The sequence below is a fragment of the Pelodiscus sinensis genome, chromosome 6 (genome assembly GCF_049634645.1).
Source record: "Pelodiscus sinensis isolate JC-2024 chromosome 6, ASM4963464v1, whole genome shotgun sequence".
NCBI classification, from domain to species: Eukaryota; Metazoa; Chordata; order Testudines; family Trionychidae; genus Pelodiscus; species Pelodiscus sinensis.
In genome coordinates this window covers 95,939,424-95,958,390 of record NC_134716.1, presented here as the reverse complement: position 1 = coordinate 95,958,390, position 18,967 = coordinate 95,939,424, and the positions used below count along the sequence as shown (strand labels likewise).

General features: G+C 43.7%; 1 protein-coding gene across 4 annotated transcripts in view; it reads left to right on the top strand.

Moving 5' to 3' along the window:
* Positions 1–18,967, top strand: part of MAP3K1 (mitogen-activated protein kinase kinase kinase 1) — a 94,760-nt gene that overhangs the window by 44,202 nt on the left and 31,591 nt on the right. For all 4 annotated transcript variants that reach the window (XM_075932433.1, XM_075932431.1, XM_075932434.1 and 1 more), the window contains exons 2-6: positions 7,869–8,019; positions 10,020–10,220; positions 14,594–14,794; positions 16,163–16,279; positions 16,856–17,004. In XM_075932433.1, coding sequence (XP_075788548.1) covers positions 7,869–8,019; positions 10,020–10,220; positions 14,594–14,794; positions 16,163–16,279; positions 16,856–17,004 — 819 coding nt within the window. The remainder of the gene's footprint in view (positions 1–7,868; positions 8,020–10,019; positions 10,221–14,593; positions 14,795–16,162; positions 16,280–16,855; positions 17,005–18,967) is intronic.

Sequence of the window (18,967 nt, the reverse complement as noted above, 5' to 3'; positions counted from 1 at the left end):
GCTATAGAAAGTTGAAAATCAACACTTCTCATATTTGTTTTGCATTTCTTGTAATAATTTGGCAGCAAGCCAATATTCTAAATAGCCACTTCTCTGTCTGTGTAGCAGCAGCGTGCTGCTGCCTGAGGTTTTCAAAGTGCAGAGGCAGCCCATCTCCTGCCAAAGTAGCTGTAGTTGCATGGGGGAAATGTCAGGCTAGTTCTGTCCAGCCCCCACACCCAGAACAAGCCATGCAAGTTGTTTCTACACTGCAGTTCAACACCTAACTGATTTGGGCTCCCCAGGATCTGTGAGGCTCTACAATTGTAGTGTAGGTGTTTGGGATTGGGCAGGAGCCCAGACCCTGTGACCTTCTCTGCTCATAGGGTTCTAGAGCTCGAGCCCGAGCCCAAGCCTGAATGTCTATGCTGAAATTTTACAGCCCTGCAGCATGCATCCCATGATCAAGATCAGCTGACATGGGCCAGCAACAGGAGTTGAATTGCCGTTTAGGCCTATCTTTAGTCTCTCAATGTCTGGATGCATTACGTGGGGGCTGTTACAATTGCATATAACAGGAGTGGCCAAACTTTCTGGCCCTCTGAGTCACATCTGAACAATCATCAGAAGTTTGAGAGCCAGGACATGTCTGCTGGGAGCCATGGCTCAGGACGTCCTCTAAAGATGTTAAATTGCGGTTATCTGGCTACTCATATGGTTGATACAATTTGTATCGACTACACCAGGGGGTGGGGAAACTCAGGCCTGGGGCCCGGATGCGGCCCCTGGTTTGCCTAGATGCGGCCCCCCAAGGCTCAGGGCTCTCTCCATCATTGGGGAGCCTGTGCCCCCCGCTACCCAGAGCAGGCTTGGAGTACACAGAACCTACTAGCCTGCCATCCCCCGCCCCTCCCAGGCTGTGGTGTGCAAGGGGAATGTGGGAAGTGTCGTTTTCTTTCTCAGTCAGGGACCACATCAGTGAGGGTTTTTTGTTTTGTTGTTTTTTGCTTCTCACTTGTCTGCCCTCCGATTGATTTTTTTTTTTCTGTGGGTCATTGACCCCTGACCCAAAAAGGGTTCCCCACCCCTGGAATACACAATTAGTCAAGAAGGACTGCTCTGCAGAGCTGCAGCAGGGTTAACTCCCGGAGCTGGCTCAAGCTAGGACTGAGCAGTCCCAGGCTTATGCCAGTTCCAGGAGTCACCTGCGCTGCAACTTCACATTTTAAATGGAGTAAGAGCCAGGTGGCTCTTTAAATGTAGCTCTTACTCCATTTAAAATTTAGAGACAACAGCATCCTGGACAAGCACAAGCCAGGACTGCTTGGTCCCAGCTTGCACCAAGTTCAGCAGCCCATGTTCATAGCGGCCAGCCCCAGCTGCCGCAAACAGGGTGCTTGGTGGCAACAGCCTCAGGCCGCTGGGGGTATTATCTGCTTAAACGAAGCACATGAGATCTTTTATAGGGGAAAAGGCAGTATGCTGCATTTATTGAGAATACAACAGTTACATGTGCTTTTGTTTTGTAAACCAGCCAAGCCTCAGTAACGTCCACTCTTTGTGGGTTCCAGGTAAATCATCCCATTGCTCATTTATTAAATTAATGGGGTAACATACCTCAGTTTCCTTCTTATACAGCAGAATTACACATTTACAATGCATAGATTTTATTCCCTTTTATGCATTTAACCATTTAAGTTTCAGTAGAATTCCTTATTTTCCCATTTAACTAATTTTAAGAAAAGTGTCCATAGCCAACTATTTAAATTAGATTGTTTCTTTACACGTTGCTTAGGAAAGAGGCCGCAAAGAGACAAGGAGTCTTTTTTTAAAGCAGTTTTATTCTGACCCATTACGATTGCTTAATTCCTTACACACTCCACAGAGTTAACTTTTCACCTTCTCATACCCTTAATTACTTGCTTTGTTCCTTAAATGAAAACTTTCCTCATTCCCAGTAATTTACTTTCCAATGCCTGCACTACTGCTTTCCTTTATTCCTTTTACTATGCCCACACAGAGCTTCAAAACCTCTTACCCCCTTTCGCATGCTTATTTCTTTTTTATCTGTCTGTACCTGATTCTGCTTTTCCTGCTAAATGGCTCCTTCCCAGGGGCACAGATTTGTCCATTACTAATTTAGTAAGAAGGGTGGGCTTTTCAGCTAGCCCCCACACCTTCTGGTTCCTTTCATTGGGTAAGTTCAAATGTTTATTTCTACAATCAGCTAATAAAAATTTTAAACTCCTCAGTACAGGTTTTTTATAACAGCCAAACAACAGCAGTATATATAAAACATTTTATTAAGATTAAGAGTTTGTGAACCAATAAATATTTCACCAATTTGCTTAAAAGGTCTGCATGGTAAGCTAAGATAATGTCAGACCATGGGCTGTGCTTAAACTCTTGCAGTATTTGTTCCAAAAATATAGTGTACCTTTTCTCCTTTTCATGAGGGGTTTTTCCTGAATTTTTGCATCCATGTGCCCAGTTTGTTTCACTAGCACGGTGTTTCTCAAACTGTGCTCCATGGAGCCAGACATCTCCAGGGGTTCTGCGAGGTTGACAAACTGGAAACATTGATAGGTACAACACATACAATCAGTGGACCGCTGGGTTGCCGCATACATTTTTACGCGTGTAAAGGGCTCCGGATCCCAAAAATTTTGAGAACCGCTGCAGTAGCAATTTTAATTGTATCTCCATTTGCATATATTATTTGGAGAACTTGTCTTCCTACATTCTTCTAAGTCCCTTGTAAAAACTGCGTGACTTTTGCTTCTAACAGCAAATGATCAACTAGTTTCTCCCAATCCAAACCCCCAAGGGAGATAGAGAAGTTAACAAAGGGGGCAGTCAGGGTGCTCTGGGTTTTCTCTAGCTCAGGAAGATAATGTGTGATTTTTAGTGTACAAGATGCTTGCATTGCGTCTACACTCATCTGCTGGTGGCTGATGCTGTCATCCTCCCAAAATATTATTTTCCAGGATACAACACATACACATTGCCCATTAGACATCACATGGGTTATATTTTCTAGTTCATCCCAGACACATGTGCCTAGCAAAGTATTTCTACTGCATGGTTCTGTGGTGGCAGGCAGGGAGAGGCATACCCATTTGCGAGGGTCCCACTCTGTACACTATTGTGCGTCCAATAATTCTTTTTCTTTCCCAACCCAGTGACCAATAATACGGGGTAACCAGAAAGATCCCATGGCCAATTTCGGTAGTGGACTGACTTTCCATAGCTCTGCCTCCACAAATTGTTGATGAGCCATTTTGACAATAATTTCTCCTAGTAACAATTCAGGTTAAATCTGCTGGAAACATACTGTATCCATTCATGCTTGTAAGCAGGGCTCGTGGAACGGTGGTGAGCCCCGCTCGCCAGCTGCGCTGTCCGGCGATCTGTGCATGCACAGATCATTCTGTGCATGCGCAGATTGCCCGAACCTGGCTCTTCCAGGTTACAATCTACTCGCCACGGGTGAGTAGATTGTATTATTTGTCGAGCCCTGTTTAATCTCCATTAGCCTATCTGTAAAATGGAGATAATACTCTCTGATTTGAAATGCAGTCGGTGTGTTTGAGAGATTCACAGCTGATGCGGATGCACTGTCAACCTTAATTGTGATATTTCGTGGTTTTCCAGTTTTTGACTTAATATTAATATTATTTTAATATAGACTTTGTTGTAATTTACTTACATACTTTCATAGTTCTGAGATTTCACCTAATTTCTAACTCATGGGCAGATAGTGAATGTCTGGTTATCCCCTCAGATGCAGGAATTTTTTTTTTCTCTGAGGTCCTGTCATCTACATTAAATATAAACCCAAATCTGGTTTGTGATTTGAATACATGACTACCTGATGCAGTGGAAAGAATGAGCTATAATGACAGATTATCAAATAGTTTGGGTGTAATGAGTAGATGCATAGTTTAATAATTTGACATTCTTTAGGCGGTGGCAGTGAAGTTATGAAGGAATAGGAATTGAAAACTAATTTCCATTTTGTTTTTGCACATTTGGTATCTAATTTTGGATATAAAAGATTTATATATCCTGGTATTTGGATCTCTTAATATGAGAAGTAGGTCCAGTGGTAGTTCACATCATTGTATCAGTTGGTCATAAAACGTATATCAGAAATAATATGCAAATTTGATACACTTTCCCTGGGCTTGAACAAAGACACTAACTGGTTGTTGCATTATAAAGCTGGCTTTATGTGCATTTAACACCTCATTTATATCAAAAGCTAAGTACGGGACATTTCTAGTCCACTCAATTAGCATCATTAACACTGGTACTACTAATGACAGGTAATTTCTCCCCTCCCCGTCTTTTCTGTAATAAATTCTGGGTCTCTGTTATTTCCAGTCCAGTTTCCTGCTCATCTGAAGAAGTGGGCTTTTCCCACAAAAGTGTGTGTGTGTGTGTGTGTGTGTGTGTGTGTGTGTGTGTAAGTAATTGGTTAGTCTCTAAGGTGCAATTGGTTAGTCTCTAAGGTGCCAAAGAGCTACTCGACATTTCTAATTATCTTTGAATTTCCACATACTAAGGAACTGCCTAAGTTTTTATGTATATCTTTTGTTATTTTAACACTCAAGTTAGAAGTCCTAAAAATGACCTGTGACAAAAGTGTGGCTTTTAGAAGTATAACTGGTTAAAAGTGAACTGACTATGTGTCATGGTATTTATATAATCAGAAATATTGCTATTATTATATGCCGATAGCAATATTGCAATAGTTTTATTTGCAGAGAGCTAATGTTAAAATTTTGAAGAGTACTCTCCATTTGCTTTAGGAAAGTACTTAAGCACATGTTTAGTGTTAATCTTCAGTTAGGAGTACTGCCATGCTTAAAAGTTAAGTTTGTGTCTAAAAACTTTCCTCGCTTAGGGTTAGAGTCTTCAGCACCTTGTAAGATCTGGCGCTTGGTGGTCTGAAGTTGTGCAGTCCACAAAATCCATCAAATGCTATTTTTATTGTTCTGACTATTTTAAAATGGAATAATATAGGAACTAATCCTGCTAACGGGATTCATAATTGCTAATGGCCAATTTTAGTCAGTAGGAATCTTGCCTTAGTTACAAGCTTGACTTAGTTATGAAGACTAGGCCCAAAATCTGTTTATAAAGTACCTTGCAATACACAAGGATATTTCATGCACATATGGGGGTGACGGTAATTGTCTTAAATGCGCAGTTCAGGAATTCTTAATAATGTACTTCACTTAAAACTATACTTCTGAGTTCAATGAAATAAAATCTTTGAAATCCCCTCCCCCCAAAAAACAGCATTCTGTGCTAATACATGATACTTACTGCAGAGCATCCTATTGCAGAAGTTATCTTAGATTATTAGAGTCTGAGCTGGTCTGTCCCACCTACTTTTGAAAAACAGTGCTTTGTAAGTATGAGTATTTTAGTTTTACTGTCACATGAGAGAACAAGATAGTGGCATCTGCTTTTAGAGAACAAGTACAGATTGTGAAGCCTTCACTGTTATATTACATTGTTTACATGAATTGAAATCCAAGGCCCAATAAGACTTTTTATATCAATTGGTTATGAACAAATGAAAAAGTGTGCTTCATTCTGTTAGTTCTGACTTGTATACAAAGTAATCATGTATTTGAAATGGCTTGTACCATGGAATTATAGATACGGTATATTTCATTTGCTTAAAATATCTAAGGCAAATTCTCGTCTAGATTTTTGTGGCTGTACCATTATATGGGCCCAGTTCTTACTCGGATAAAACTCCCGTTGTCATATGTGGTGCTTTGGCTGAATAAGTAAGGAATATAAACAAGGCCCTATAATAAGCTAGGGAGTGATTTTTGTATGTTCATGTGTAGCCTTCAGCCCAGTGGGTCCCATTCTTGATGGGAAATCTGAGAACTACAGAAACACAAATATTTTTGTCTTTCTCTATAATGAAGAATTTGTTGTTTGTACTAGGATTTAGATACCTTTTTCATGCAGCATAGATATGACTATGCCAGTTTTCTGTTTCTTTAAATATATATTTGACGTCCTTGATTCAGAATGGAATGGACTTTTTCAGAGGTTATAGTTGTTTATTTGGGTAGAATTTTTATTGTAGTTTGAAATTTAAGATTAATTGGCCACTTTCAATAAGACACCTAAAATGAAACTAGTATTAGGAGTATGTTTAGAGGATGTTGCTTAAAATAAAATATTTTTTGTTGATGTTTATCTGCGTATGACACTTCTGCACAGAACAGGAAAAAGAGATTTCCTGTCTTTAGATAAGTTTTTCCTTTGTCTCTACGATGAGAGAAAAATTATCTTGTAACATTGATCAGTGCTGTTTTGGGCCAATGTAATGTTTGGTCATAGTATTTTTTTTCTCCTTCTTTACAACATTTCATCAGCCTTAGGTATGGATTGTTGCACAAAAGAGACATTTTAAATTTATTTTTATTACAGGAAAGATGATTGTATACTTCAGATTGCCACTGCACACACTGTCCACACACACAATACTATCTTAACCTTCTGAAATGTATGTATATAGAATTTCAGTAGTATACAAAAAAACTTATGTAAGACAATGTGAGTAGTAATATTATTAGGCAAATACGCAAATTATTTGCTTTGTGTAGACAAATTATTTAAAACTATTTCTGCCATATGATTTTTTTTTTCTAAGCATCCATGCAGAATGATAGCCTAACTGTGTTTAGGTGATTTGCTTTTTTTGAAAAAATACATTTTCTTTTCTTTTAAATGAACTAACTTTTCAAACATGGCAGAGGATCACGTGTTGTGGTTAGGAATGTGGTTTTCTTGGTAATTTAGCAGGTACAGGCAGTCCCCGAGTTACGCGGATCCGACTTATGTCGGATCCACACTTACGAACGGGGCTTTCTCGCCCCGGAGCTCGCAGGCAGCGGGACCGCCCAGAGCGCAGCGGTCCTGCCACCTCAACCTCCGGGGCGAGAAAAGCTGCTCCGGGTGCCCTTGGTCTGCCTGGGACCGTCTCCAGCAGACCAGGGACACCTGGAGCAAAGCCGGGGAGGCGGAGGGGTCCCGCGCCTCTGAGGCTTTGCTCTGGCAAAGCCGGGGAGGCGCGGGACGCCGCCGCCGCTGCGGCTTTGCTCCCGGTGTCCCTGGTCTGCTGGAGACGGTCCCCAGCAGACCAGAGGCACCGGGAGCAAAGCCGCAGCGGCGGCGGAGTCCCGCGCCTCTGAGGCTTTGCCACAGCAAAGTCTCAGAGGTGCGGGATCCCTCCGCCTCCCCGGCTTTGCTCCGGGTGTCCCTGGTCTGCTGGGGATTTGTCCTTTTCATATGTGTTCATTTTTTTAAATTGTATCCTTTGGTATATATGGATGTGACAATTTTCTTCCGCTATTTGATCTGAGGAAGTGGGTCTGGCCCACGAAAGCTCATCACCTATTAAACCATCTTGTTAGTCTTTAAAGTGCTATACAGTCCTGTTTTTAGTCTGGTGCAGCTGAAACAAACATGGCTACATTTCTACTACTAAAACTTCGGAGCTTTTTATGGGAAGTTGCAAAGGCAGGGGACTGACTGATATGGGATTTTTGTTTTGTTTCAAATTAGTATTTCATAGAGAAGCTGTTCTTATTGGATGTCTAACACTCAAACTAATACTTAAAGTAAATACGCCTCAACGCAGTTATGCTTCAGATAGCAAAATAGCAGTTTGTTCACAGTAATGCTTAAGTGGCTTGCTCAAAGCCAGTTGGAATTAATGTTTTGGTAAATGTATTGTAAGGGGTGAGAGAAATATTTGTGATGATACATACTATGATGACATTTAAGAATGACACAGAGTTGTGTTTAATTTTAAAGACAATCACGTTTATGATTTTTTTTCTTTACTTTAGTCGTGACATGGAGAATAAAGAAACCCTCAGGGGGTTTCAGAAAATGGATGACCGCCCAGAAGAGCGCATGATCAGGGAGAAACTCAAGGCAACATGTATGCCAGCCTGGAAGCATGAATGGCTGGAAAGGAGAAGCAGAAGAGGCCCTGTGGTAAGAAGTGTTCAAGAAAGGGTTATAATAATTTTAAAATTATAGTAAGTATTTACAGTTGTGAAAAATGCAGAGGGCTTAAATCTTTGTTCTTGGAGTCCCACTACCTTGTTATGATTGCTGACAGTTGTGCTCTTTTTGTTCACTTTTATAGCTGTTTGAAAAATTGTTGCTAATTCTGTATATCTTAGAGATCTGTAATGTGTTTGGTGCTTAGAAAGTCAAATGGTTCAACTGATAGTTTTGCTTCAAAATATTACTGTGACAACACTGCCCTCTGTCGCCATCCAAAGTAGCTGTGTTTATAGAATAAAACTTTAAATCATTTTCTCTTCCTTTGCTCAGTCAAATCCCCCAATTCACCTTCTTAAAACTCTTAAGTATTTATCCCCCGTTTGTTACATAAGTGTTTGGCCCCCTCCCCCAATTTTTTTTCCCCATGATAAATTCTTGACGTAAATAAAAATGCAAGGAATTCATTTTGCTCTTGTCCTGCAAGATGGCTTGTGATTGGTTTTGGCCTAATAACATTGAAAGATGCATGCAAAAGAGCAAGGTCAAAAGCATAATTATTTACAGCAAGGAATTTGACCACTTCTTCTTGGCTTTAGATTGCTAAATAAATAGTTTCAGCTATTCTGGGAAGACCCAGAAGTGGCAAATAAATCATGCAGAATCTGTTATCGACAAGAATAAATTTTCGACATATGATTGCTAAGAAAAACAGCATAGAGATTATTTTTTAATTTCATAGATTGGAAATGCCAATGTGGCTTTCAGACACTGACTGCTAATGTAATTGGGCAATAGCTGATACAGGCAGTCCCCAGGTTACGTACAAGATAGGGACTGTAGGTTTGTTCTTAAGTTGAATCTGTATGTAAGTCGGAACTGGCGTCCAGATTCAGCCGCTGCTGAAACTGACCGCCAGTTCTGACTTACATACAGATTCAATTTAAGAACCCCAAGCGTCCCCAAGTCAGCTGCTGCTGAAACTGATCAGCGGCTGATTCCAGGAAGCCTGGGGCAGAGCAACTCTGCCTCGGGCTTCCTGTAGTCAGCGCTGGTCAGTTTCAGCAGCGGCTGACTTGGGGGCACCTGGGGTAGAGCAGCTGGGGTGCTGCTGGGTTGCTCCAGTAGCACCGCTCCTTGGCGCTACTGGACCAACCCAGCAGCACCCCAGCTGCTCTGGCCCAGGCGTCCTGATTCAGCCACTGCTGAAACTGACCAGCAGCGGCTGAATCAGGACCTGGGGCAGAGCAGCTGGGGTGCTGCCAGGTTGGTCCAGTAGTGCCCAGAGCGGGCGCTGCAGGACCAATCGGCAGCGCCCCAGCTGCTCTGCCCCAGGGTCCACAACAAAAGCCTGGTCTGCTGGGGGGGGGCCACACTAGCTGCGCCCCCCCCCCCCAGCAGACCAGGGACACGGGGAGCAGAGCCGCAGCGGCAGCGGGGTGCCGTGCCTCTGAGGCTTTGCTCCGGCAAAGTCTCAGAGGCGCGGGACCCTGCCACGGCTGCGGCTTCAGTCCCGGTGTCCCTGGTCTGCTGAGGACCGTCTCCAGCAGACCAGGGGCACCGGGACTGAAGCCGCAGCAGCGGCGGGTTCCCGCGCTTCTGAGGCTTTGCTCTGGCAAAGCCTCAGAAGCGCGGCTTCGCTCCCGGTGCCTGTGGTCTGCTGGGGACCGTCTCCAGCAGACCAGGGGCACCGGGAGCAGCTTACGAACGGGGCTTTCTCGCCCCGGAGCTCGCAGGCAGCAATCCGCCACCTCGACCTCCGGGGCGAGAAAGCCCCGTTCGTAAGTGCGGATCCGACATAAGTCGGATCCGCGTAAGTCGGGGACTGCCTGTAGTCTTAGTATCAACAGGAATATATCAGATGTGAACTTAAGAAATATAAACTCAAACTCTGTTTTGGAAAAATATTTAAGTTAGTGTGTTCTTTTGTTGCTTTTAGAAGATGTTCATTTTACTAACCACAAACTATGTGATTTACTTTCTACAAGGTGGTAAAACCAATCCCAGTGAAAGGTGATGCCTCTGAAAGTAATAAACTATCAATAGAACCTCAAGTTGAAGGACAAAGCAATGGTTTTTCAACTCAAAAAGGAAGACGTAGCCCTTCGCCTAGTAGTAGCTCCTCATCTTCTAGAACTGTTAAATCGGAATCACCAGGTGTCAGAAGAAAAAGAGTATCTCCTGTGCCTGTAAGTTGAAAAATGTAAAGTAATTGTGGTTTTGACTTTATTTTGAGATGTCAGTGTCTATGGAAGAGAGAATATTGCTATGTATATGTCAATTTGGTACCTGTCTCTTTCTGTATATAAAAAAATGTTGCCTGCAGGATGATAAAGTGATGACATTACATCACCGTGTCCACAGGCTGGGGGGAGATAGGAATCGGTGGGTAAAGTCCAGCCTCCAGCCCTGCCCCTTCCACCCGAGGCCCCGTCCTTGGAGCCAAGCCCTACCCACTGCCAGCCCAGCCCTCTCCAGTGGCCATGTGGAGAGGTGGGGCTGGTGCACCTGAGCCCAGCCCTCCCTGGTAGTTCACATGGCCCCCCAGCCCTCCACAGAGCCACCTACTCCCTCCTGCCTTCCCCTCCCAACCCAGCACTGCTATCTCTGACAAAGAGGAAGCAGCTTGAAGGGTGAGAGGGGCAGGTGGGAGCTAGCACATACGGGACGCCAGCTTTCAAGCCAGCTCCCCATGTGTATTGGCTCACACGAGCCATTTCCTCCCCACTGCTGTTGCCTCTCTATCAGAGGCAGTTTGGGGGGTGGGCAGGGATGGATGCTGCAGAGCAGCCTCTGTCTGTGGTGGCCCCAGGCTCGCCGGAAACAGAGGCTGCTCTGTGGGATGCTGGCACAGATCCTGTCTGCAGGGAGCTCAGACCCTCCCTGTGGACAGGGGCTGTTGTCTCCCTACACTGCTCCCTGTGTATCAGAGGCATCGATCAGTGTGGGGTGGCAGGCAAGAGTTGGTCTGCTCGGAGAGCTGGATTTTAAATGGCTGCTGGCCCCGCTCCTGCGGACAATTGAATAGTCGTGTAACTGATAATATTTGTATAGTTACATGACTGTTCAGCTAATTGCCATCTAACATCCCTGTTGCCTACATGCTGTTTGTAAACACTTCTGTTCCAGAACTGGGGTACGTGGACAAATAAAACAAGCCTTACTTAGAATAAGTGTAGGATACGTAGATTCCATTTAACTGACTTGTCCTCCACTGGGAAACCAACCTGCACAGGTTACTGGATATCTGTGTCTAGGAGAGAGCAATTCAGAAAATCAATTTTGCATTTCATTTATTTGTAGATAATGAACTTTGCCCATTGAATGAGTTTTCATAATGTTCTGTCACTGGAAATAAAGTTATTTGAAAAGGAAACTTTAGTCCATGTTAGAAATGACTTCACAAGAGTAGGTCGTTTAGTCTTGTACATCACTACAGGCAGTTCCCGGGTTACGTACAAGATAGGGACTATAGGTTTGTTCTTAAGTTGAATTTGTATGTAAGTCAGAACTGGCTCCAGATTCAGCTGCTGCCACTGAAACTGACCAGGGGCTGACTACAGGAAGCCGGAGGCAGAGTTGCTTTGCCCCCAGCTTCCTGGAATCAGCCTGATCAGTTTCAACAGCTGCTGAATCTGGAGCCTGGGACAGAACAGCTCGGGCGCTGCCCGGTAGGTTCCCACAGGACCAACCCGGCAGCACCCCAGCTGCTCTACCCGAGGTGTCCCGCAACAAAAGCCTGGTCTGCTGGGGGGGGGAAGGGCGCACTAGCTGCGCCCCCCCCCCCAGCAGACCAGGGAGACCCGAGCAAAGCCGCACATGCGGAGGGACCCTGCCGCCCGTGTGGCTTTGCTCCTGTCTCCCTGGTCTGCTGGGGGGGTCCAGCAAAGCCGCTGGACCCCCCAGCAGACCAGGGACACCCGAGCAAAGCCACCGCCTGTCCCCCTGGTCTGCTGGGGGGGGTACAACAAAGCCACTGGACCCCCCCCAGCAGACCAGGGACACCCAAGCAAAGCCGCCAGTTTTCTGGACCCCCCTCCCCCCCCAGCAGACCAAGGAGACCGGGAGAAGCTTTTCTTGCCCCGGAGGACACTGGCGGCGACCCGCTGCCCGTGAGCTCCAGGGCGAGAAAAGCCCCGTTCGTAAGTCGGATCTGCGTAAGTCGGGGACTGCCTGTATTTGAAATTCCAATTGGATTCTAACCCAGGGGTTCCCAAACTTTTTGACACGGGGACCAGTAAATCCATTCACGAGCTTTTGGAGGACTGGTAACATTCATTTGCATATTCATTAAGCAAATTATGAATATTCAAATAAGTTGTTTCTGGTCCTCCCAAAGCACCCAGTGCCAGCGTTAGCAAAGTTTTTGATAGTCACACACAATATTCTTGCTAGCAAGTTAAGGGAATATGGATTGGATAAATGGACTGTAAGATGGATAGAAAGCTGGCTAGATCAGGGTTTCCCAAACTTTTTACTTTAGTTGGAACCTGAATTTTTTTCAGTACTGTTTTTTGCAGCCCAAAAATATGAACACATATTAAAAAAAAAGAATGAAAAGTGAATACGTTTTCAGTGTTTCACCCGGCTGCATCTTCCGCCCAACCTGGGCCAGAGCTTGAGGGACCCAGCACCAAATGAGCACGCCAAGAGGCGGGAGCAGGACCAGATTGGGGGTAGGCTCTCTGGCTAGGAGGGAGGGTGCAAGGAAGGGTAGGGTTGCCAGGTGTCTGGTTTTGTACCGGATAGTCTCGTATTTGAAGTTTTTGTCCGGGAAAGAAATTGAGAAATTACCAGACATAGAAAATGCCTGGTATTTTCTAATTAGATACGTTTTATTATAATTAGATGTATCAGTCCTTAGCTGTGAACTGCCTGGCTGGTAGATGTGCTCGTGCTGTCTGAATGTGTCTGCCTGCCAGGCAGTTCGCAACTACTCGAGGGATGGTAGGGAGGGTGGAGGGCAAAATGTAATCCTTGGCCAGAGTCACTCATCTGCCAGGGTCTGCAGGGTCTGCATGTGCTCAGGTCAGTCCCCACCCCCCCCTTTTTCCTCCCTATCTCCCCTGTCCAGCCCTGCTTCCGGTGACCAGTTCCCCCTGCCCCCCACCAACCTCCCCCGGTCAGCCCTGCTGCCCCGATGACCCCACTGACCAGCCCTGCTGCCCCCGTCCAGCCCTGCTTCTGGCAGCTGGTTCTCCCATCGTCGTCCTCCTGATCTCCCCCGGCCAGTCTCTCCCCACCCCTCCACCCCTGCTCCTGTCCAGTCCTGGTTCTGCCGCCCGCCCCTCTCCCTCCCCCCCATCTCCACGGGACAGCCCTGCTGCCTCCAACCCTGCTTCCGCCACCCACCCATCCGCCTGCCCGGATCTCTGCGGGACAGCTCCGCTGGCCCCAGCCCTGTTTTCACTGTCCGCCTGCCCAGATCCCCACGGGACAGCCCCGCTGCCCCCAGCCCTGCTTTCGCCGGCTGCCTGGCTGCCTGTCCTGATCTCCGTGGGACAGCCCCGCTGCCTCCATCCCTGCTTCCTGGTGGCCAGTTCCCCTCTCTCTCCCCCCCCCCCACCTCCTCCCAGCCCGTCCCCCTCTGCTCCCTTCCCGGCAGCCACGCTGAGGCCTGGTATTTTTTTTCCCATCGCCCGGTACCGGGCCACAGCCCATAGTTTAGAAACACTGTTCTAACCATTCAGTTGCAATGTTAAGTTGAAAATCAGAAAAAGATCAAAAATATGTTAGAGAAATTCAAGTGAAAACAGATGCACTTTACTAGATTTGGGTAATTTCCTTTAAAATAAGTGGGAAATCTGTTTTCATAGTTAAGAGGAAGGCATTTCACCTTTTATCCTATAGATTATTAAAAAAATTCAAAGCAAACTTATTCCTCACTGGTTATAATTTTAAAAGTTCTAATACACTTCATAAATGAACAGATTTCTCATCTCATAGAACCAGTATTCAGTGTTGCCCTTCAAAAGTCTATAATATTTTCTCAATTCAAATAACTCAAATAAAATAGAATAATAAAATCAATTAACAGAAATTTCAAGAAAAATAAAAACCAGCTACTGGATTTTTACTTCCTCTGTTAATATTTTTATAAACATGTTTAAAACTTATATATTGCTGCCTCTGCTGTCTGCTCGATTTGAGCATGGAAAAAGACAAATGTACCTTGATAATTTTGTTGTCCCTTTGGGGTAGGGACTTTTTTCCTCCTGTGTGGGTGCATATCTTCTTCTGATTGCTTTTTCGAAAGAGGTTTTTTCAAAAAAGCAAGCACTCTAGACATTGTTCTTTTGGGGGAAAAAAAACCCTTTTTCAAAAAAATGATGTAAACCTCGTTTTTTGAGGAAGAGGGGTTCTTTTGAAAAAGGGTTTTTTCCCCAAATTTGCGCCGAATTTGCATATTTTCTTTCAAAAGAAAAACATAGTCTAGATGCACACTGTGTTCTAGACAGTGCTGGAGCATTGTTGAGCTTGTTGTTGTCACTTAAATAAGTCATATGTAAGAGATTTTTAGTGAAGAGAGAAATAGTTGATATTAGAAACAATTTTGTTACAGTTTCAAAGTGGGAGAATAACACCCCCTCGAAGAGCTCCGTCTCCAGATGGCTTCTCACCCTATAGCCCTGAGGAAACAAATCGTCGCGTCAACAAAGTTATGCGAGCCAGGTTATATCTGTTACAGCAGATAGGACCTAATTCTTTCTTAATTGGAGGAGACAGCCCTGATAACAAGTATAGGGTATTCATTGGACCTCAGGTAGGAATCAACCAACATGCCTATAATATTTTTTACTCAGTTTGGAAATTGTATAGAATCAAATTAGATTGTTATAATTTCATACACCAAAGTTAGATATTTATTGTTCTATAAAATAGCTTTTAAAAGTATATTGTGTACATATAATATGCCAAATATTCTTCAAACGTTAGGGCTATGTCTAGACTGGCATGATTTTCCGTAAATGCTTTTAACGGAAACGTTTTTCTGTTAAAAGCATTTGCGGAAAAGAACATCGAGATTGGCACGGACGCTTTTCCGCAAAAGCACTTTTTGCGGAAAAGCGTCCGGGCCAATCTAGACACAGTTTTGCGCAAGAAAGCCCCAATCGCCATTTTCGCCATCGGGGCTTTTTTGCGCAAAACAGTTTTTAGCTGTCTACACTGGCCCTCTTGCGCAAAAACATTTCCGGAAAAGGGCTTTTGCCCGAACGGGAACGTAAAGCATTTGCGCAAGAAGCACTGATTTCAGACAGTAGAATGTCAGTGCTTTTGCGCAAAATCAAGTGGCCAGTGTAGACAGCTGGCAAGTTTTTGCGCAAAAGCAGTTGCTTTTGCAGAAAAACTTGCCAGTCTAGACTCAGCCTAGGTGTGTTTTTAGCAAACACTTTTCTGTTACATAAATTTAGTTTAGCTGAAGAGTCATTGGTAATATGTAAATGTTAGTGCTTCATACATATTTTTCACCCATTCTACACTCCCTCAGTGGATGTGATATTAATTTATAATCAGTATCTTGGCTGAAATTTTGTCACTTTGTCTTGCCTTACATTCCATTAGAAGGAGGCACTTTTAATTTCTTATGTCTGTCTTATGGTCTACACTTCAGGAATAGATATACATGCTGTCTAGTGGTATATGTAGAACAAATGCATAGGAAATCTCTCTGAATAGTCTCATATAGCATTAATATACGCTATGGGATCTTCTCCAAATAGACCATCCTAATGGTAGTATGACTTTTCCATAGGGAATAAGTAGGCTTGCATTTCTTGGAAAGGGTGAAAAGTCCTATAAATGGCATAAAAAATGTTTTTTGATAGCCTTCATTCTAGTGGTATGAAGATCAAGTGCATAAAGTCATTTGATATGAATGATAACTATAGCCTCTAAGAAGAATATCAGAAGTAGCATATTTTGCTGTATCCAATTTATATCTTTCTTGACAAAGAATATAAACATAAATCAGACTTCAGAAGTTTAATTTCACTCTACATCCATTCATGTTCTTGTATTGTGCCTAGACAATGAAAATACTAGGCAGTGTACATGATTAAATAAAAAATGTGCTTATATGTAGGTATCAAGCCACAATAGAGCCCTAAACCTGCTATATACTTCTTTATAGACATGCAGTTGTGGGCGTGGAACATTTTGTATTCATTTGCTGTTTGTCATGCTTCGAGTGTTCCAGTTAGAATCCTCAGACCCAATGCTTTGGAGGAAGACCTTAAAGAATTTTGAGGTAATGCATTTTTGATGTATTTAGTAGCAGGTATGAATATACGCAATTACAGATTGTTAGGGGAAGCTTTTAAAACCACTGAAGATCTATACCAAGGTTTAAAAGAATAGTTACAGTATTTCTCAGTGATAGTTTCAAGAACTATGTAAACATTAAAATATTTTTTTGCAATTAAAAATTGAAAAGTAGAAATCTCTGGTTCGGTGAATATGCTAAAAACCTTCTTTTCCATTTGGTTTACATTTATATTTTCATCAGCATCTGAAATATCATTTATCTGTTGTTTCAGTAGTTAATTATGAAGCTGACAGTGTTTCTACCAGATTATCTTTTATAGAGAGGGAAAAATGGAGCTGATGATTTTATGTAAACTAGTTTCTTAAGATGACTTGCAAGTAACAATACTGAAATTCCTGATGTTGCTACTGCAGTTACAATTTAAAAATAATGTGTTATAGATATATAGACAAATATATTTTATTATTAAATATTGAATCTCAAGATTCAAAATATTGAATCTTTTTATATGTGAGATATTTATCGCATAAATAAGTTAATCTCTTTTCCCAATGTTAGGTTGAGAGTTTGTTCCAGAAATATCACAGTAGGCGTAGCTCAAGGATCAAAGCTCCATCTCGTAACACCATCCAGAAGTTTGTCTCACGCATGTCAAATTCTCATACATTGTCATCATCTAGTACTTCTACATCTAGTTCAGAAAACAGGTTAGTGCTTTTCTAAAAGAATTAAAAAGCTTTGTTCTTTAGCCGTTACCCCTAGTCCCTGCTCCCATTTTTGGAGATTTATATACAATTGAATTTTATTTTGCATGGTTTAAAACAGCTTCCACTTTAAAACACGTAAAACCATTTTCTGGATGCAAAAAAAAAAAAAAATCAAGTTTACATCGGTCATCCTGTTAGCAACAAGGCCATACTGAATTTACAAGACCTGTTAGAAAATGTGTTAGATGTTGATCTTTTGTAGAGAATTTGTTCCTTTTTCAAAATGAAAATCCAATCATGTTAAAGACGGGAGTACACATTAACACTCAAAAGTGATGTATTTGTGTGTGTACATGAATTCATATTCAGCATGCATGCATATGTTCACAAAAGTAGAAATACCTTATTTTTTTTTCCTGTGCAAATAATTTTGAAAGCAAGCTACATCACTTAGGAGCAACAGTCGTGTTCCTATGAATATATGCTTGAAAGTTCCAGGTAGGGATGTAAGCGACTAATTGACTAGTCAACTATCTGATAAGCAAAAGCTTATTGGATAGTCGACCTACTAGTTCACTAGTCACTTCCCCCCTGCTACCTCAATCACAAAGAGGCAGCAAAGGAGAGGAAAAAGAGGGGTGCTGAAGGGAGTCGGCTTAAAAGCCGGTTTTCCCCAGCTCCTGCTTTGTGGGATGGGGCAGATGCCCAGTGGTGGCTAACTTTGAGATGTACAAGAGTACCCGCTGGGGCTCTTGTACTTTTCAAAGTTGGAACACCAGGTGGAGCCCAGGGTCAGCTGGGGGCTCTTGTACATTTCAAAGGGGAAGCACTCTCTGCTGGCCCCGGGCTCCACGCGGCATGCCAGCTTTGAAACTTATAAGAGCCCCAGCAAGGACTCTTATACATTTCAAAATTGGCTGGGGCTGGGGCTGGGGAAGGGGGTGGGGACCGGTTTATAAGCCGCCTTCCTCAAGCACCGCCTCCTTTTCACCTCCCTTGCTGTCTCTTTGTGATAAAGGCAACAAGGGGGAGGGGGAGTGTGGGGATACAAGGTCTGGGCTAAGGGTGCAGACTTAGGTGAGGCCAGAAAAGAGGGATTCAGAGGAGATGTGTGATGGAGCAAGGAATTGAGTGTGGGAGGGGATGAGGGCTTTAGTTGGGGTGGAGCTGAGGGGTTTGGAGTACATGAGGGGCTCCAGACTGGGGTTGAGGGATTCAAAATGCAGGGGAGAAGGTTGTAGGATTCAGGCTCAGATATAGAGCTTGGGCATGGGGAGAACTCAGGGCTGGGGGGATTGGGACGCAGAAGACAATTCAGGGTATCAGGCTCTGGGAGGCAGTTTTGGGCACAGGAGGGACCTTGGGGTAGTGGTTGAGACACAGGAAAGCTTCAGGGTGCCAGATCTGGGCAGCGCTCCTCTCCAGCAGCTCCCAGCAAGTGGTGACGTGTCCCTGCTCCTTCTAAGTGGTGGCATGGCTAGGCAATTTTGTGCAAGGAATGTAAAATCCTGTTTAATTGGTTAACTGTAGTGTTAACTGGTTAGCTGATTAACGGAGGGGGAAAGGGGAGGTGCACTTCAGCCTGGCTGGAGCAGCCCTCCGCCTGATTCCTGGCCAATGGGAGCTGCAGAGCCAGAACTCGGGACAGGACAGGGACAGCATGCAGAGCCCATATAGCCATTCCTCTGCCTAGGAGCAGAAGGAGTATGTTGCCACATCCAGGGAGCCACACAAAGTCTCCTGTCCCCACACGAACTGGACTATAAACCAGACTTTCAATGAAGATTAAAAATGCTGGTTTTTTAAAGTTTTCTGGTTGGCACAGGACCACATAACACAGCTTGTAATGCATCTGCATAAATTCATTTTTGAGCCATATGTACAATTATTTAAAAAAAAATCATTTTAAAATAGTTTAGTTATTTCCTTTTTCAGTGTGGCTCATTTTGTCATATGCCATATA